The sequence below is a fragment of the Hemicordylus capensis genome, chromosome 5 (assembly GCF_027244095.1).
Source record: "Hemicordylus capensis ecotype Gifberg chromosome 5, rHemCap1.1.pri, whole genome shotgun sequence".
NCBI lineage: Eukaryota > Metazoa > Chordata > Lepidosauria > Squamata > Cordylidae > Hemicordylus > Hemicordylus capensis.
The window spans coordinates 57,236,061-57,256,937 of record NC_069661.1 but is presented as its reverse complement, the minus strand read 5'-3'; the positions used below and the strand labels follow the sequence as shown (position 1 = coordinate 57,256,937).

Genomic DNA, 20,877 nt, shown 5'->3' with positions numbered 1-20,877 from the left:
TAAGGTGCCTCTTTGACCAGTTAGCAGGGTTTAACATGAAATGGGCATCAGGTGCTTACGACTGGGGTACAAAACACAATGTGTGAGGTATAAGTATGTGGGCTGGGCTGCTAACACCTCAGCATTAAAAATGCCATTATTAGGAAGTTCCATGGAAATCAGTGGGATTCAGTTCTTAAGTAAATATGTAGAGAATCTGATCTTTAGAGTCCTTCTGGGAAAATGGCATGAATTAATAGCAGGGTCTATGAAAACCGTCCATTTCCTTTAAAGGCAGTCTATGGAACCACCTAATGGCACAGTGGGGAAATGACTTGATTAGCAAGCCAGAGGTTGCTGCTTCGAATCCCGCTGGTATGTTTCCCATATCGGGCAGCAGAGATATAGGAAGGATGCTGAAAGACATCATCTCATGCCGTGCAGGAGATAGCAATGGTAAACCCCTCCTGTATTCTACCAAAGCCAACCACAGGGCTCTGTGGTCGCCAAGAGTCAACACTGACTCGGCAGCACACTTTACCTTTATGGAACCTGAACCAGGGTGGAATCCTACATAGTTGTTTCAGTGCCAGATCTGACCCCAAGATGTAAAATAATGCTCAATGAAACTCAAATAAAATAAAATAAAATAAAATAATGCTCAGTAAAACATGTGCAAACTGCATTTTCCTTCCAAGTGAGCAAACCTAACCAGAATGTACCCAATCCAGGTTTGGATGTGAGGCTTTGAGATCAGAGAGTGTGACAGGCAGGTATGTGTCCAGGGGCTTCATATTTTAGAGATTAAAATAAGCTGGCTATCCCATCTCTGGATGATAAAGTGGCAAGTGCACAACGCATTGTATTACTTCATTCTGAGTTAGGAGTTTGGTTAAATTGGCCTAATGCCCTGTTGAATGTATGCCTCCGAACTGCCTCATTCATGCTCAGCTCAGCACAGCAGCGAAGTTTCCAGCAGATTCCCTTTGTGTCGTAGCCATGCGCCTGTGCCTGCGCTTCCCGGCTTTGCTTCCGCCTCCTCCCAAGCGTGCATCGGCTTGCCTCGCGTGGCGCGCGTTGGAGCTCGTGTTCTCGTACACGCCTCTCGCACATACCGCCATGGCGCTGCTGCGCCCTGGCCCCCGGAGGTGCGACCGATCCAGCCCCTAGCGAAGCCCTTTTAAATCCCGATGAACCCCACAGTTAAGCGAGCGCTTCAGAGAGTCCAAAAAGTGCTTCGCTTCCTCCCGCCGCCCCCAGCAGCACCAGAGCGACTTGGAAGTGTTTCGCTTGGGCTGGTGGATCCTCATGCGGCCGCGTCGTGTTTGTAGAACGCGCGCGCGGGCAGTATTGTTGTCTCCTCGAGGTGGTGCCAGCCAGCCTGCCCCTGCTGCACCGGCGGGCTCCTGCTTTTGGTGCTGCTGCTGCGCAGGGAGCTGTCAGTCAGGGATCGGCCCCAGCCCAGGGTGATGTCAGTGGATCAGCTGCTCTATAACAAAGCGGCGAGACGAGTGTGGGGAGAGAAAGCGAGCGGCGACGGACGGAGGCGCTCGCTGCTCAGGCTCGCGTGCACGACGACGGCCCCTTGCCAGCTCGCTCCGCGGACTCACTCTAGAGGGAGACTGTGCGAGCTGCCCGCCCGCCTGCCCCGACTGGACTAGGCGAGTGCCGGGACAGGCAAGAGGGCGGGCGTGCGCGCGCTCCCGGACAGGGCTAGTCAGCCAAGTTGACTCTCTCTGGCCGGCGAGCTGAGCCATGGACAGCGACGAAGAGACGCTAGAAGAGACCGTCGAGGGTAACTGGCTTGCCTGGGCCTGGGCAAGGCGGGGTGGGGGAGGCAGGGGGAGAAGGGACGGGGTGGGCGCGGCGCGGGAGGAAGCGGAGAAGAGGTGCTTTCCAGGGCTGCTTGGCTGGCAGCCCTGCACAGCTCCACGCTGTGGCAGCACAGGGGAGCCCTTCCCCCACCGGGAGTCGTGTGGGGGGAAACATGGTTCCTTCCCGCCTTCTTCTTTCTCCTTTTGTTTCCCTTCAGACTAGAGGAAGGAAAGGAAGTTGGCCCCCCGGGGGGCTCGGGCCTCGGGGCGGACGCCGCGAGGAGGCACGTTGCCCGCTTCTGTGATCCCAACGACTGGAAGTTGGCTCGGGGCGCGCGCATGGCATGGCCTGGGCTGCCGCTTTAGGGAAAGCCAATCAGGTGGAGCCCAGAGTAACCGGCCTCCCAAATAAGCCCGGACAGGAATAGATGCCCCAGCTCGAAGGGGGGTGAGGTTGCCTCCCTCTTGCCTTTGCCAGCAATCTTGCACTCCTCCCCCTAACCCTTTCCTGAGCAGAGGTGTTGGGGGGATGTGGGTGAAGACCGTTTGCCAGAGCGGTTCTCCTTAGCACGTAGCTGAGAAGGAAGTTGTCTTGGGATTGCTGGGATTTGTTATTCCAAGGCAAATGTGTTTGGAATTTGGAGGGCCAAAAGGGATCTTCAGAGTCCTGCCTGGGTCTTTAAAAAGATGTGTCAGTGTCCCCATGCCTGCTCCCTTACCTCTGCCTGCTGTGAGGGACAGAACAATCATGCTGTCAAAACTGTTTTCAACAACCATGAAGGCTGGAAGAACCGTAATGAAAGCTGAGATTTCCATGATGTTATCATTGCTTGATTTATTGATCTGGGGCTTTATGAAATGTGAAGATGCATGATTAATGTTACAAACCTTGGCAGGCTTTAGTGCCCTGGCTTCTTAATTTCCTGCCCTTCCTCTTTTTATTAGTTTGACAGTATTAATGATCCAAAAACAGCTTTCTGTAGTAGCTTTTGGTATCAGTGCAGACTTCTAGTGGAAAATAGTGTGCCACCTTGAAAATGTTAAAGCACATGATTATTACTGTTCATTCTTTCAGTTTTCAGAGGCATGTTTTGATTTTGAATGGTCACCTTTGAATACTACTCTGGAAAGGGGGCTTGTGCATCGATTGGTTTTGGGTTTTTTAAAAATCCCAAATGCACCCAAATAGTTCAAGTGGGACATGTAGAATGGCTGCAGTGTGTTGAATATTGGTATGAGTGGTTTCATTCTGTGGTCTCAATAATTAGCTGTAGACAAGGCAGTTGCAGAGCTGGCACTATATAATCTGGAAAGAATAGCTGCATCTAGCCAAATTTCAGTCCAGTATGAAATATGCCACTTGGCTGTGGATTTCATTCCCAAGGTGACTGCATTAAAATGCTAGTTTGTATTTCAAGGAGTTTGTATTTCAAGGTTGAAAGTGTCGACCCAATGTGCGGCAACTGTGAAAGAGGCAAATTCCATGCTAGGGATAATTAGAAAGGGGATTGAAAATAAAACGGCTAACATTATAATGCCCTTATACAAAACTATGGTGCGACCACAGTACTGCGTACAATTTTGGTCACCACATCTTTAAAAGGACATTGTTGAACTGGAGAAGGTACAGAAGAGGGCAACCAAGATGATCAGGGGCCTAGAGCACCTTTCTTATGAGGCAAGACTACAACACCTGGGGCTTTTTAGTTTAGAAAAAAGACAACTGCAGGGAGACATGATAGAGGTCTATAAAATCATGCATGGTGTGGAGAAAGTGGAGAGAGAGAGATTCTTTTCCCTTTCACACAACACTAGAACCAGGGGTCACTCCATGAAATTGATTGCCAGGAGGTCTAGGACCAACAAACGGAAGTACTGTTTCACACAATGTGTGATCTACTTGTGGAACTCTCTGCCACAGGATGTGGTGACAGCCAACAACCTGGATAGCTTTAAGAGGGGTTTGGATGACTTCATGGAGGAGAGGTCTATCAATGGCTACTAGTTGGAGGGCTGTGGGCCACCTCCAGCATCAAGGGCAGGGGGCCTCTGAGTACCAGTTGCAGGAGAGTAATGGCAGGAGAGAGGGCACACCCTCAACTCCTGCCTGTGGGCTTCCCAGAGGCATCTGGTGGGCCACTGTGCGAATCAGGATGCTGGACTAGATGGGCCTTGGGCCTGATCCAGCAGGGCTGTTCTTATGTTCTTAATTCATCCTTATTTTATTCCTGACCATAGGCAGGTAAGAAACTGCCTATATCGAGTCAGACCCTTGGTCCACCTAGCTCAGTATTGTCTACACTGACTAGCAGTGGCTCTCCAAGGTTTCAGGCAGGTGTCTTTCTCAGCCCTACCTGGAGATGCCAGGGACTGAACCTGATACCTTCCACATGCAAAGTGGATGTTCTACCCCTAAGCTGAGGTCCAAGAGTGAGGGCAATGGGACTTGAATCTACGACTGTGGCCGACTCTCTGCACTTCGCAATCGCACTCTTCCCTCTGAGCAATTCAGTGTGGTGTGTAAGTCTCACTGAGAAGAACAGGGACTTGCCTGGGCACAACTGCAGACAAAATTGCAGCCCTGAGAAGTGTATTGTGAAGTATTTGGGGGTTGTTGTTTTTCCCAGTGTGTAAGGCACCAATGGCATATAAATGTAAAATTAGTCCTATTCCTCTCTAGCATAAATAAAAGCAGGACAAAGCTACTTGAATAACTGCAGATGATCAGAAATAAACAATGGGAAACAAGTTGGTATATAATGGGAAAGTATGCCGCTTATCAAACCATCTTCAACTCACTTAAGCCCAGTTGCTTTTACCAAGATTCCCTACCTGGCCCCACCCGGACTAGACTAGTAAGAAATTTCCTTTTTCTTTTCCTCTCCAGACTTGAGCAGACCTCTATCGTCTCATAAATCTTTCTAGTGTAGTTAATGGCAAATCTTATCCTAAGCACATGTGCTTATGCAGAAAATATTTAGGAATAGGCTGCATATTATAAAAAGTGGTTTTGTAACAAGCATAAATAATTGGTTATGCTAAGAAAAATGCCATTGGTGAATAGAACATTGTAGCACCAATCCCTCTCCCCCATCTTCTCAAACACGGTGTTCTGTTTGTATAAGTTTATGGCTATTATTTGAAGAGCTGAGGTGAAAACAGAAAAGGTGAGGTCTCTTAACTACTTAGATCATCCTTACTTTATGCCACTTGTTTCCTGGGTATATTGGTACTGAAGGGCCTCTCATTGCCTCCAGCCCCCTTTGTCCTGATCCATTCAGATCTTGCTACAGTTTCTTCCTGTCTCACTGCTTTATATGTCAGGAATTATTTTCTAGACTCCGAAGAGAGTAGCAAAATTTGATCATGTTTTGAATGTGCACCTTAACTAAGAGGCTGACTCCATCCCCATTCATAGGAGAGAGAAAAAGATTCAGTTTGATAGTCTGTGGGCAAGTCCGGTAGAGGCTCTGTGGAACAAATGTCAACTTCTGTTCAGCAATGCATTGCAGACTAATGTATAGTTACAAGTAAACTTTGCCTGAATACTGATGGTTGCACAATTTATGTTCTCTTGGATGGCCTGTGCAATTCTCATTCCTTCAAATCAGCCACGTAGCAGTGTTCTACAGTCTCTGGATGTGTGTGTGTGTATATATGTATATTATAAGCCGGTGCTTTGAGGCTGGATCATAAATACGGAAGCCAAATAATTAACTGATTTCAAAATGCTTGAAGCTTGATTGTCAATATTTCTTTAGTATAAGTAAGCAGTAGAACCAGTTTTATTAATAAAGTATTGTTCTAAGTGCAAAATGAAAGCCTATAGTAAACATGCAGAGAGCTAAAATTTCCAAATATTTTGAAGCCGTGGGGCGGGGGGACAACGATGACCATTTTTTCTGAAATAAACAAATTTTAAGGAAAAAATGAAATGTGTGCAGGGTTTATTTTCTAATCAAATTTACCATACTTTACTACTTTAGGCACACAAAATGCATTATATATAATGTAGCAGGTATAACTGTACTGTTTGGAATGTGTATGCCATTTAAAAGTATAAATACCTTAGTTTTATTCAAACTGTAAGTACAGTTATACCCAGTAAAGAGTAGTAATCTGCTGCACCTAAACATCTTTTAGTTTTGCCAGTTGGAAAAATAAGGGAGGTAATAAATATAAAAATGGGAAGAAATGGAAATAATCAACATTGTAGTACAGGAAACAAAAGGAATTCTTAAAAGTAATTTCCTCTCTGTCCTGGATAATGCTAACCTTATCTAGAAGCAGAAAAAAACCCTAAAAAAACCTGCAACATCTATCTGAGGTGACAATGAATATATACATAACCACAAAAGCAGTTCCTCTTAAACTACTTCCAGTAATCCCTTGTTGCAGGCATAATGTCTACCTTTAGGATCAAGATTGAGGCCTGTCAGTAGATTTGGATTTTGAGTAAAACTTAATAATAATAAAAATAATAATAATAATAATAATGATGATGATGATGCAAAAATATTATGGGACTTCCGACTACAAACAGACAAACATCTGCCACACAATACACAAGATATAACTGTAGTCGAGAAGAAAGAAAAACAAGTTAAAATAATCGACATAGCAATACCAGGGGATAGCAGAATAGAAGAAAAAGGAATAGAAAAAATCACAAAATACAAAGATCTACTAATTGAAATTGAAAGGCTGTGGCAGAAAAAGACCCAAGTAATCCCAGTGGTAATTGGCACCCTAGGTGCAATTCCAAAAGCACTTGAAGAGCACCTCAACACCATAGGGCCCACAGAAATCACCATCAGCCAATTACAAAAAGCAACTTTACTGGGAACAGCCTATATTTTGCGACGATATCTATAATAACCAACAGTATTGATGATAAAATTCAGCCATCCCAGGTCCTTGGGGAGGACTCGATGTCTATATAAAACAAACCAGTCAATAACACCTGTCTGAGTGTGTAAACAAGAAATAAACAACTTTTAAATAGTGTATGATCATTACATAAGCAAGTGGCATAGTAACTCAAAATTAGCTACACGGAACTCATATCATGTTGTTTAAACAAGAAATATAGCACTGAAACATATTACTGTCTCAAGTATCTTTCTCCATCAGAACCAAAGGTCAAAGCTTCCAATTCTAGACTTTAATTTTATTTCTTGGGCTTCTGACTACTGAAGATTTGTGTAGACTGAAACATGCTTTCCTACTCTTTCACATGTTATTTTGTTTTCTGATTTAGTGAGTATATATCCAAACATAGACCAATTTCTTTCACATACTACAGAAAACTGAGAATCTGAAGTAGGCCTTGAGAGTTTTGCATGTTTACAAGAGACAGGAATTGTAGTTGCCTAATGCAGCTGTCTTGCTTTAGAAAGCATTCTGAATAGGAGCAGCTAAAACAATATAGAACATAAGAACAGCCCTGCTGGATCAGGCTCAAGGCCCATCTAGTCCAGCATCCTGTTTTGCACAGTGGCCCACCAGATGCCGCTGGAAGCCACAGGCAGGAGTTGAGGGCGTGCCCTCTCTCCTGCCATTACTCCCCTGCATAGCATTGCATCATACAATATTTAAAGTATTTAAAGTAAAATATACAATATTTAAAGTATTATGTTTTAAAAATAATTTCTTTCCTAATTCTAAAATAATAAATAGGAATTTTTCTTCAAAATTTTCAAAAATTTAAATGTTTTCTACTGAAGAAACTGACAAAAGGGCTTCAGCAGGAGAAGGGGGAAAACTTCTTTCTCCCTCTGTTTTTCTGATGTTTTTCTAGGCCTACATATTTCATAATTAAAACACATTTGTTCACTCTACTTGGGGAAGGGAAAAGTCATAGCTCAGTGGCAGAACACTTGTTGACAGCCATGAGTTCCATCCTAGCATCTCCCAAGTAGAGCTGTGAAGGGTCTCTTGAAAAACTAGAGAGTGATTTCCAGTCAGCATAGCCAGTACTAAAGTATGAGGATAGACCCATGGTCTGATTTGGTATGAATGTACTGATGAAAATGTTTGGGGTGCTGTGAGCTGTGATTGGAACTTGGGACTGTAGAGTTCAAGAAAATGAAGCTACAATGGTAAGTGTACTACTGTGGGAAGAACTATAGCCAAGTCTATCAGTTCTGCAGTATACCTGGCTATAGTGCTTCCCACTGACATGACAATTTATTGTATGATGCAATGCATGAGATTACATCAGAACATAGGAGAGCTGGTCTTGTGGCAGCAAGCATGAATTGTCACCTTTCCTAATGGTCTGCCCTGGTTTGCATTTGAATTGGAGACATCATGTGAGCACTGTAAGACATTCCCTTTAGGGGATTGGGCCACTCTGGGAAGAGCATCTGCATGCTTGCATGCCAAAGGTTCAAAGTGCCCTCCCTGGCTAGGGATGTGCACAGAACTGTTCAGCGCTTCATTCTAGGAGTGCTGACCCAGTTCCGCGGACCAGCGTTTGAGCCAGTTCATAGGTGGAGGGGTAGATGGTGGAGGGGTAGATAACTTTAAGGGTGGGGGAGGGTGCTCTTACCCCTCCCACTGCGTTTGCCCTGCTGGCGCTGTGTATTCAAATGGTCTGGCAGGGCGGCAGCATACCTCCCTGCTGCCCTGTTGCTTCCTTGGACCAGAAGTGACCAGAAGTTCCCAGTGTGCATGTGCAGGCTGTATGTACCTGAACGCATGCTGCACGCACACATGTGTGTGAACTTCCAGGCTGAGGAAGCAACGGGGCGGCAGGGAGAAATATTCTCCCTATTCCCCTCCCCTCATTTGTGTGCAGAACGAGCTTTGTTCTGGGCGGGAGCATCAAGGCAGTGGGTGTGCACATGCATTCAGATGGGGCCTTCCTGATTCAACCTGAATCTAAAATTAACTGAGCAGACATCAGAAAATGTGTGAGCGCACGCACATGCACCTGCCTTAGAGGGAACAGAGGCAGGTAGGTACCCTGCCACCCCGCCGGACCCTTTGAATGCACAGCACTGGTGGGAGAAATGTGGCGGGAGGGGGAAGAGCACCCTCCCCACCCTTAAAGTTACCCACCCCCCACTTTCGGACTGGCAAGTGCTGGTTCTGCGCACATCCCTATCCCTGGCGTCTCCAGATAGGGCTGAGAGACACCTGCCTGTAACCTTGGAGAAGCCACTGTCAGTCTGTGTAGACAATACTGAGCTAGATAGACCAATGGTCTGATAAGCTTCCTATGCATCTGCCTTTGTAAGACAGCTTCCTATGATCCCTATATAAGGACTTTTGAACTTACGGGTGTGATGCATATGTTGCAGTCACATATGGGTAAAGGTTTCCCAGTAGGTATAACCACATTATATTTACATTACGAGGCTATTCTCATGACCAGGTGAAACCGGGCCAAGGGAGCCTAGCCTGTTTTTGCCTGGTCATGTGCTGCAGCGGGAGCCGAGCAGTTCCTGGCAGCAAGCCTCCCTGAATGCCCCTCCCCTTAAACGAGGTTAGCAGAGCAAGTGAAAATGCTCCGCTAACCCCGTTTATTGGGTCGTGTGTCACTGAGACCACCAACCGGGAGGCTACAACAAGCCTCCCAGCATCAGAGGACTCCCCAGTATGCTCCATGCACTCGTGTGGGGCATTCTGGGACTTCCAGGGGCCAAGAGGCCCCTGATCCCCACCCCAACTGGCTCCATGATGGAAATGGTAATCATGTGGGTGGCCGATCCAGCTGCCCAGAGTGAGCTGACTGCTCGTGTGCGGGGATTGCGGGCCAAGCCCACTCTCCCCGCAAACCGCCTCGTAGCTCTCCACGCTGATGGTGTGGAGAGCCTTAATGTTCTATATTAAACTCCATCCATGTTGTTGTTTTGGTGTGCCACTTTAATATTGTCTGAAGCTCCAGGCGTATTAGATGGCTATAGAATGGGTATAGAGTTCCTTTAACTCTTGTCCTTCACTTTGTCACACACCCAAGTTGTTTATGAATAGAGGCTTCCCCCCGCCACCATCTCTGGTATATGCAGGTATGAGGTAATAGATCTGTTTTTTTACTATAGATTTTCAGGAACCTACTGTAGGAGTCTTTGCTCATTTGCTATAGAATCTAATAATCTTCTTTTCCTTTATCGTCATCATCAAAGTTCAAGTCACATCTTTACTCACTTCAGACACCAACATTAGTCTTGGCTTAAGATAAGGGACTTTTTGTGCAGCCAGAAATCATAAGTTTGGATCTGTAGTCTGCATAGCTAGGGATAAGGGGAACCTCAAGCTACATTGCTTGACAACATGCATAGACATTTCTGTTGGTGTATCTGGCTGGAACGATACTCCAGCAATGCCTACACAGCATCATTCTTTGGGACACTGAACTAGGTGTGTAGATATAATTAAGCTGGGCTGGGGAGCAAATGTCCCTAAGCTGCTGGTCTCCAGAGACCCCACCCCCCACCCCACTGCCCACCCTCACCTCCTCTCTGTATTCGCCTCTTAGGGCACCCAGACAGCAGACATCCAGTGTTGCCAAGCCACACTCTCTAATAATGTGGCATCAGCTCGCACACATAACCAGATCATGACATGGCCCAGCCTGGCAAAGGTGGCAGGATGGGTGGCCGGGTGAGTGAGAAGTGAGCAGCATGTGAGCAGCAAGCAATGGGTGAGTGGCAATGGTGGAAATGGAAGCCACCACAAATCTCATCCCAGGGCCATCCTCCACATTGCCACACCACTGGAGCTACTACAGAACTGGGCACACTCCATCCCATGGACATATTCACTATAGTGCAACAAGTTCTAGGCACTTTTCAGATTTGTACTGTGCCGGGGATGGTAAAGAAGAGTATGTTGTTTGTTGTATTTTTACCTCTTTTGTCCAGAGGATGTGAGAGGGGGACAAAGGTCCATGTTGGAGTTGGAGCCAGTTCAGAAGCGAGGAGAAAACTGGAGTTTGCTCTGCAGCAGAAAAAGCCTGTACCTGCTCCATAAGTTATGTACAGCTAAAGCTGTATGTCCCCTTACTATATTTGACTTTCATTCATCTCACTTGTTCTTTTCCCATTTTTCCCCCCCTTCGTTTTTTTTTTAGGAGCGCTTGATGATGATGGGCTGCCACATGGATTCTGTACTGTCACATACTCCTCCACTGACAGATTTGAGGGAAATTTTGTGCATGGAGAAAAGAATGGCCGTGGCAAGTTTTTCTTTTTTGATGGAAGGTAGACATATTATCACTTGCCTCTTACTTGTGGCAATTACTTGTGCATGCTCTGTAGTACTTGGTAACCAACTCTCTTGATGCCTATTTCTCTTGCTATGTGAAACAAAATAAATGCGAAGTTGTTGGGTTTTTCAATATAGCAAACATAGATTCTTGATCACTATTGCGGCTTAATGTTGCTCCCAATCTTCTGTAAGTGGTTGGTCTGCTTGACCAACTGCTTGACCATGCTGATGAGTTTCTCATTTGAAGCAACCAGTCTTTTGAAGATGAAATAATAGAAGTGCTAAAGATGAAGCGCATAATCAGCAATTTCGTTCTAGAAGAATAATAGCCTTATTGAGACACTGTTTTATGTGAATGTAGGTGACTGTACACATGTACTTGTTTTGGTGTGATATGTGTGTGTGTGTGTGTGTGTGTATTCCCCAAAGTGAACTTAAAAGTAAAGGTAAAGTGTGCCGTCAAATCGATTTCGACTCCTGGCGCCCACAGAGCCCTGTGGTTTTCTTTGGTAGAATACAGGAAGGGTTTACCATTGCCTCCTCCCATGCAGTATGATATGATGCCTTTCAGCATCTTCCTATATCGCTGCTGCCCGATACAATACCAGCAGGGATTCGAACCGGCAACCTTCTGCTTGTTAGTCAAGCATTTCCCCGCTGCGCCACTTAAAGTGATGACATAAAGTGAACTTGGGCCCTCTCAAATGCAGGGTACATACAGGAAGTATGCTACTATATGTGTATTGAATAGTGGCTATTATGAACTCCACTACTTACCTATAGTGGCTGTTTCCTTTCTTTCAAACAGAGGCAACCATCTGGCATCAGTGTTCTAGGTGCACATCACAGCACAAGTGAGATTCCACACTGGGTTGAGGGAAGCAAAATATATCAGCTCGAGATCTTTATAATATAGATCAGATAATAATGATGGTCCTCTTTTTCCCCATTTACCAGCACGCTAGAAGGCTATTATGTCGATGATGCTCTGCAAGGCCAGGGAGTGTACACTTACGAGGATGGAGGGGCTCTTCATGGCACTTATGTGGATGGGGAGCTGAATGGGCCAGCCCAGGAATATGATGCTGATGGACAACTGATATTCAAAGGACAGTACAAAGATAATATTCGGCATGGAATTTGTTGGATATACTACCCAGTAAGTCTGTTTGACTTCCCAAATAGAGAACAAATGCCTGTTCAGCATTTAAATACTGGGCATTTACACACCACTATTTGGGGCTTGCCAGGAGCCTAACCCAGTAGGGTAGGGCTGTGATGGGACAAACGAGCAGAGCAGCTGTGGGTTAGCAGAAACCGCAGCCAGATGATCAGCAGTTGGGCACCAGCCAAGCCTGGGACAAGTCCTCCAGACACACACACCCTCCAACAATAACAGCATACCCTGCACCACCCATGCCTGCGGGAGGGGTCACGCCCCTAGTGCTGCCAAGCTGAGCAGGCTCGGTCACTGTTGGCGCTCCTTGGGACACCGTAGCCCAGTCCTGAGCTGTGCTGATTGGTTCAGCCCCAGGAGACAGCACTTAGTTGCATTCCCAGTGCCTGCCCAAGGTCATGCACATTCCCCTGAACTTAGGTTGACTCCAGCCCCCAGGGCAGGAATGGCTGTGAGGGAGGGCTGCACCATCCCAACCCCCCTAGTTCAGTAACAGCACACACAGCACCATCGGGTGGGATGAGGCAAATCAGAGCCTCCTATGGCACCCTGGGACATGCCTGTCAGCCTTTCTTCCATGAAAATGGTCTGACTAGCAGGTGAATGGGTGGGCATGCGCCCACTCCCCTCAGCAGCCCTACAGGATACTACACATGCATCACCTACCATGGCCTCAAAGGCATGAATGGCTCTGAGAAGCTGTCCCTTTGCAGCACGTCCCTTCACCCACGCCAGCCCTGCACACTGGTGGATGCCCTGCTCAGCAGCCGCCATGGCCAACAGGGATGAATAGTTGTTCCCATCATCCTCCCACCCTACTCCCGTTTTGACCTTGTAGTCTTTCCCCAAAGCACTGTGTCAATGTTTTGTGAGGAGATGCAAGCCTCTCAGCATCTTATCTAAGAAGAGAAACATTTGCCCATCTGCTGGAACCCCTCTCCCCACTCTGGGATGGTGCCCTTCCCCCACCAGTCTAAGGCACTGACTCTGCACAGTGCCCAGGCAGTGGAGTGGCTGAACATCCAGGAGTTCAGGCCCTCTCCGTGACCGTGCCCATGCCACCCCAGTGGCACACCGTTCCCGCCCTCCACCCAAACACTGGACCCAGGGGCAGTGCCACCACGGCCCCTGGCCATGGAACACGCACACCCCTGTTCAGTCTGCTTAGCAGACTTGGGGCCATGATCTGGAGGAAGCACCCGCACCTATCCTGCACAGGAGGGGTGACTGCACTCACTGCTGTGCCAGTACACCCAGTCAGTCTCCCATGTGTCACATTGCCATGGTCCTCAGCCCTGCCTTGCCCACAGCCCTGGGCACCCTTGCTAGTGCCATCCCCAAATGCCTGTGTGGAGTTGGGAGGACATGGGACAGCAACTACGCAAGCCTGGCCAACCACTGAAGGAGCAAGGGAGGCAGCAGCATGCAGAGGTTGGTGTGCTGGTTAACCAGTGATGTGTCTGCTGGGGGGACAACTGTGGTGCCCTCCCCTGGCCCCACAGCCGGGTTATATAACTTCTTCTAATTTGGTTGCAAAATAACAGGATGGATACGCCTTGCCCTAGATGCTGCTATATGCAAAGCATCATGCGTGACATTGCAGCCTGGCGTGTATTTTAGACTTGCATTTAATTTATGAAGGGTTTTTCTTGGGAATTACTTTTTCCTAGGATAAAATTTTTTCTTTTCCACCAATACTTCTTGAATATTCACCAAACATTACTCTTTAATAGTTCTAAATTAAAGACTGTATAGCAGAGTAGCTTCTTGTTTTCATAAATGAATAGCTCTATTCAGGACACTCAAGCTAGTGACACTTTGCCTAAATAAATACTGAATAGGTTCTGTAGTGAACGTGTACATGCTTCAGACATCAGTCTGTTGTAACAAAATGTTCTGACCTTTGAAACTAGAAAAACAGAGTATGCTGTTAAACTTCTATACTTTTTGCTGTCCTCCCAGAAAAATAGGGGTAAAATTGACTTTTGTGTTAAACAAAGGAAAGAGAATGATATAAATGCTAGCATTGGTGTAGGCACACTGAGGGAAATTCCTCAAGTAGTCCCACTGAAATTTTAAAAAAGACTGCTTTGAGGAATTTCCCTCAGTATTTTGTATATCCCTTAGGGAATTAAACATATTGCTTACCAGCTGAGAAATACAAAAAATCTTGGAAAACTATCTATATGTTGGAAAACTATAAACTAAATAAAGGTAATGCACAGACCCCTGATGGCTTCATAATCTTGGAGATGGAGATTAGTAATAAGTCTCTAAATTAGGCTGAGAAACATAATAATAGCCTGTATTGTTTTCATTTTCAGTACATAAATAAAGCCTAGGACAGACCTTTCCTGTCCATACTGATCCCCCCCTCCTTTGGGGTAAAAATTGCAAGAAGATTGTGTTCAGTTAGTTACTATGTGTTCCTTGGTTTACAGTATTGAGCAGAAATCAATATGGAGGGCTTTAAAAAAAAAGAAGCAGCAGCAGCTGAGGGTGATGGTAGAGAAAAGAATTCAACTGACAGAGAATGTCTGCTGTACCAGGCTCTGGAAACAAGACTCAAGGGAATGACAGTTTAATTAGCACCTAACTAAAATATTATATAGATACTTTGATTATTGCAATTCTTACACTTATAATTCTGGGTTTCTATCATTTAAAAACAGCAAACATTTTCCCTAAAATAAATGCATTAATTATTGTACTGATTCTTTGTTTCTTTTTCAGGATGGTGGGCATCTGGTTGGGGAAGTTAATGAAGAAGGAGAAATGAGTGGAGAGAAGATAGCCTATGTATATCCTGATGGGAAGACAGCATATTATGGGCAGTTCATAGATGGTGAAATGTTAGAAACAAAGTTGGCAACCCTTATATCCATAGAAGATGGAAAGCCACAATTTGAAGTGGTACCAGGCAGTAAGTCCTCATTAACACAAAAAGTATCATATTACAGGGCATGCATGTGCATGTGTGCATGTGCATGCGTACACACTCTCATTCACACTCATACACTTGAAGAAGATAACGTTCAGCAAGCAGAACATTTTCCCTTTGCTTTTTAAACACTGTTTCAACTTTTCAATCTGAACATGAAATTTGCAAGATAACTAAAAAAATGACAGTCACAATAAATGCTGACAAATGGATCGATGAAGTTTTTATAGCACTCTTGAGCTGGAATAAATTATGACTATTGTTAAAGAGTGGTTATGCAGTACTGCTTAATTTTACATTTTGTACTTGGATAAAAAGATAACCTAGTTGCAAAGCACACACACCTTGTGTCGGTTGAGATTGACACATCACATTTTAGTTGCTTCTTTCCTTGGCAAAGTACAGAGAACTTGGACCTGATTCTCTTATTCAGAAAGGTTTTTTTTAAAGTAAAGTTATTATCTGACATCCTGACTAAGGTGCTGCTCCATTGTATTTGGCATGACTGCTAGAGCGTTAATATTTCAGGGTGCCCTCCAATGCTCCATAAGTGTCCTCTAAAAGCTGAAACACATCCCTGCCTTAAGGGATGTTTTTCCACTTTTACAGAGCAGTTCTAGAGCACAGGAAAGCACTCCAAACTATTAGTGCTTTTGCTGAATTGCACTCATAATTCCGAACACAGGAGAGTTGTGCATGGACTCTCACTGCATCCCTTCAGCTGCTTGAAATATGCATGCTTCATGAATCAGGATGTCAGTTGTTGTTTTCATATAACTAACAAATTACAAGATCCTTGATATCCAGCATTAAGAAAGTAAAAAGACACATCTTTGGAGGAATGTGCTTTATGATGCCAAAAAAACAATACATGGTTCCCAAATCTGTTGTGCCTTCGTCTTTTCTTTTAACTTTATATATAGAAATCAAATAAATACATACATACATACATACATACATACATACATGCATACATACATACAGTTGGTGAATTTTGTAGAGCTGACTGTTAGAAGCCAGAGGAGTTATTCTGATGATCAGTGGAAAGCGGGCTAAGGGTGCTTAGCCCGCTTTCCACCGATCATGAGACTCACCAGGCTTGCAGCCAAGCCCAGTTGAGTCAAAGCTGATCACCCGCTTTTGTAGCCCTCCCCTAAGCCCAGGTTAGCAGAGTGAGCGCTCCGCTAACCCGGGCTTCCCGATTGTGAGTAGCTGTGGTGCGGCTCCGTGGCTACTTATGAGTAGACCCCTGGAGGGGAGGCGAAAAGTCACCTCCCAGCTGCAGCGGTCTCTCCAGTATGCCCTAAGCGCTCTCCCCGCTTAGCTTCACAAACTGGGTCTCACTGATCGTGAGACCCGGCTCAGAATTTCCAAGCAATCCTGGTCAAACCCCTGCAGTTAATCTACATTTGGCCAGGATAGATAACCAGGAGCAGACTGTGATTGTGTGAATGCAGCTACTGAATTAGACTGTGGGCTAGAAGACAATACTGACATAATACAGACTCAACTAACTGGTAGCAGCTTTCCAGGGTTTCAGATCTTTCCCAACCCTACCTGGAGGTGCCAAGAATTAAACCTAGAACCGTTTTTATGCAAAGTATTTGCTCTACGCTGAGCTACAGCCCTTCCATTGGGTGTCATTGTGTATTCATACCTACATATGCATTAGGCTTGTGCCCGAAACGTTTCGGATGCCATTGTAAAGGCCTCTGAAACGTTTCGGCGCTGGGGCGGGATTCGGTGCTTCGGCACCAGCAGGAGTAGTACTTTAAGGGCGAGGGAGGGTGTACTCACCCCCCGCCACGTTTTCTCCGCCAGCGCTCTGCAAATTTCAAGCCCCTCGGGGCGGCAGCATTCCTCCCTGCTGCCCCGTTCCCCCTGTCGGCCAGAAGTGGCCGGAAGTTGTGAGCGTGAGTGCGTGCGCATGCATGCACGGCAGATGGGCGCACGCGTGCTTGCAACTTCTGGCCACTTCCGGCCGATGGGGGGAACGGGGCGGCAGGGAGGAACTCTGCCACCCCGAGGGGCTTGAAATTTGCAGAGTGCCGGCGGGGGAAACATGGCGGGGGGTGGGGGGTGAGTACACCCTCCCCCGCCCTTAAAGTACTACCCCCGCCGGTGCCGAAGACCATTCGGGCACATCCCTAATATGTATATCCAGTTACAAAATGTAAAATGAAAAGCAGCCCTCAGAGCCATCTTACTTTGGTCATCTTTTTGCTAACTATACTAGTCTAAGGATATAATGCATATTGAAATATAGGGATGTGTCATGACTTCTGCTGGTGTTGTGCCTGGAAAAATTGGGATCTTATGGCGAACAAGACTGTACAGGAGCATTTTTCAAACCTTTTGAACTCTGACCACCTTTTTATATTTGCTCTGCTTTCTGGGCTCCCCCTAACCTTCTGTCAAGGCTGCTGCTTGCTTAGTTCTATTTTATTATCTCCTACCTTATTCCTGTCCTGCACACCTAGAAGGTCTCTGTTGTGTGGGAGACTGAAGGGAGGAAGAGAGAGCATAATCCTGGAAAAGAGCAATTCCCTGCACTTCTTATGTTGTGTTGAAATGGCCATGAATTGCTCCCAAAATTTCAGTATCTTAGTGCTTGCACTTGTGCTCTTTGGGTTGCTTTGCCATCAGAGAACCATGCATAGGACATACAGTAAGAGAAACTTCAGAGACATGAAGAAATTTTACCTCCTTGCTTCAAATCCGTAGATGTATGATTGCAGAGTGATATATATGCTTTTGTTGTTGTTCTAACTGTTCTACTACAACAACACTTTTAGATACAACTGATACTTTGAAAGTAGACCCTGAACAAGGCTGATGTCATTCAAGATACAAATCGATTGTAAGCATTTGGTTACCAAGGAACATATTTCTCAATCTTAAAATATCTAGCTTTGTCGCCTGCCTGTTCTGCTTATAATCTTAACTCTTCTTGAAGAAAAGCATATAAGTTTATTTTAAAACAACAGCAGCAGCAACAATGGGCAGGATCTAGACTAAATTAGTCGTGACTAAGTCCCATTAAAAGTAAATGCGACAATTAGTCATGACTGACTTGTCTTATTGATTTCAGTGGCCCTTAGAAATGACTCACTAGTCATTTTACAGTTACAAGGAATTACAATTACAATTACAAGGAATGTAATTTTCATACAAACTCCTTTTTATATTTTTTAAGAATTACAGGAAAGTCACTTAATGGGTTTGTTTGTGTCTTTCAGATAAATGTTGCTTTGACTTGATGTCTATTGCTAGACTGAGCCACTAAAATGAGACTCCAGAAATGATTAGCATCTTTGGGGCTTCCAAACTTAAACAGCTGTTTGCAGTTCTCTGTGCATTTACTTCTGAGTAAGCCCCACTGAACACAGTGGGACTTTCTGCCAAAAAAGTAGGGATAGGATCATGCTGCTTGTTCCACTGAGCTCAGTGATATTTAAGCACTTGTAATTGTCAACTGGAGTGAGGTTCTGAATGGTAGAAGATGGCTAAGAGAAACAGTAATGAGTATACAAGGTTTTTACGCAAAGTGGACTTGCTTTTAAAATGATATTTAAGTCAGGAAGCCAAACTTGATCTCATCTTTGCAACAGATGAGTGGTGCCTGGTCACTCTTTACAGTTAGGAATTGAAATGAAAAGTGGAGGATAATTGGATGCAAAACACTGTTTTATTAGCTACTGGAACATTCCCTCCCTGTCTTGCTTTTAAAAAGCTGAATTTCCTTCTGGTTGTATTGAATGCATAACACTTAAATAAGAGACACCTCCATTTTAATGTTATCTATTAATTCCTGTGCTGATTTGTTTTTAGGCCCAGTGCACAGTTTTGATAAATCTACTTCATCCTGCATTTCTACAAATGCACTTCTTCCTGATCCTTATGAATCAGAGAGGTAGAATAACCTTTTTCTATATGCATATTTCCCCCCCTGCTTAAACTTGTTCAAGAAACTATTTGGTTGTTCTGCTTTGCATTTTAGGACACTGTACAGCAATCCTTCGAATGGTGAACAGGACTGCTCATGTGTAAATGGCTTGTCAAATCAACCCTTTAACTTGATGGATGTCTTGCATGGGCTTAATTGAATTGAAATCTTTTCCTTAAAACACATGAATTGTCATGAAAAAGCTAACTAGTAGACTGATCCTTTTAACGTGAGTTTAAGTACATGAGTGATAAATCCCAGCGCAACAGAACTAAATGACGGGTCTCTCGGTGGCTTTAAATAAGAAGTTTAATACTTTGGTTGTTCAGGAGATTATCTTCAACATGCAGAGTGGAGGGAGGGCTGAGAACTGAGGGCACCTTGTTGGATAAATTGTTGACATTACTGCTCCTTTATCTAAGAGTCTTTGTTACATTTGACACCTGCACTGGCATGTCATCCCTGGGCCAATTTTATTTCCCTTTCTGGCTTGCATAGTCCCTTTTGACTAATTACAGTAGTTGATAATAAAGCATGCTTTGGTTTTTTTCTGTAAGAAAATATGATGCCCCAAAGAAAGTGGAGAATTAAATGTCATGTTTCTATACGGAGCAATAATTGAATGGTATGTAACTGTGCTGCATCTCAATTTGAAGCCAGTTTATCTTACTTTGACACTTTTTGAAGATGTTTATACTTGCTGTGACATTTAATTCCCATTTCTTTCTCTCTGTTGTTCTGGGTAAGTTCTAATTTTATATATAAGATACCATACAGTATTGAAGAAAAAGAAACTTGCTGACTAACATTGATATTTGGGTAGCCTGTTGAATAATTCTGGGACATGGTTTAAAAACTGAACAATTTTTAAATTATTAAATTGATTGGAATAGTTGAGTAAGAGGGTGGATCACCTGCTGCAAGTGGTAAATGTTGTTACTTCTGTTGAAACAGTAAAAAGGTTTTTCTGCTATTGTGACTCAACAGTGTGTGTGTGTGTGTGTGTGTGTGTGTGTGTGTGTGTGTGTGTGTGTTTGTATGTATATATATGTGTGTATTGTATGTATATATGTGTATGTATATCTCCTATATAGTCCTGAAATGTTTGTTGCCTGTAGATTTTCAAATGTGCACAGATGTATTCTGTGGTGAAAACTTTTACAGAGTTGTAAGTGTGACATTATATTTGGTCTCTCCTTTTGCCAGGGTGTATGTAGATGTGTCTCTTATTTCCAGTGCTGGAGAAGGCTTATTTTCTAAAATAGCTGCTGAAACTGGCACAGTTATGTCCTTTTATAATGGAGTACGGATTACGCACCAGGAGGTAAAGTGGAGCGTGATTATTGTCGATACTTCTGAAACACTTCATTTTAGAAGCTTTCTTGTTGCTTATTAACAATCCCATTCTACTTAGGCATGGTTCAGATTTAACTGTATTTGCAAGGCATTAGATATCAATGTGTGAATGTTGTGATGTGTGGCCATTCTGAGTGTTTGGGGTATACAAAGGTCCTAAGTGCCATGTACATAATCCTGGGGTAATGAAAATGTCTATGCCCCTAGACAGCCTATGGCTTGGAAAGAAAAATATCTCTCCCCCCACCTCAAATTCATCACAGGTATCCCTCTGACAATGATGGACATTTGTGTCATTTTTAGCCTGGATTGTTCCGTTCCTTTGACTTTCCAGTTTCTATATATAGGAACTTAGTGGGTCTTGCGGGGCGGTGGCGGGGGGACCCATTAAGAATTGATTTGGCTACCCCAGTGATACAAGTGCCGCAAGGAACCTATAAAACTGATT

At 44.6% G+C, this 20,877-nt stretch overlaps 1 protein-coding gene across 3 annotated transcripts in view; it reads left to right on the top strand.

Annotated features, from left to right (window-relative positions):
• The first annotated feature begins 1,440 nt into the window (after window positions 1-1,440).
• The window catches only part of SETD7 (SET domain containing 7, histone lysine methyltransferase), a 34,086-nt gene continuing 14,649 nt past the window's right edge, over window positions 1,441-20,877 (top strand). For 2 of the 3 annotated variants that reach the window (XM_053257805.1, XM_053257804.1), the window contains exons 1-6: window positions 1,441-1,774; window positions 10,873-11,002; window positions 11,967-12,168; window positions 14,920-15,109; window positions 18,959-19,040; window positions 20,280-20,397. In XM_053257805.1, the coding sequence (XP_053113780.1) occupies window positions 1,735-1,774; window positions 10,873-11,002; window positions 11,967-12,168; window positions 14,920-15,109; window positions 18,959-19,040; window positions 20,280-20,397 (762 nt within the window). In that variant the 5' untranslated portion in view covers window positions 1,441-1,734. Of the gene's footprint in view, window positions 1,775-10,872; window positions 11,003-11,966; window positions 12,169-14,919; window positions 15,110-18,958; window positions 19,041-19,127; window positions 19,279-20,279; window positions 20,398-20,877 lie in introns of those variants that run through there. The other variant, XM_053257806.1, reaches the window with a different exon arrangement.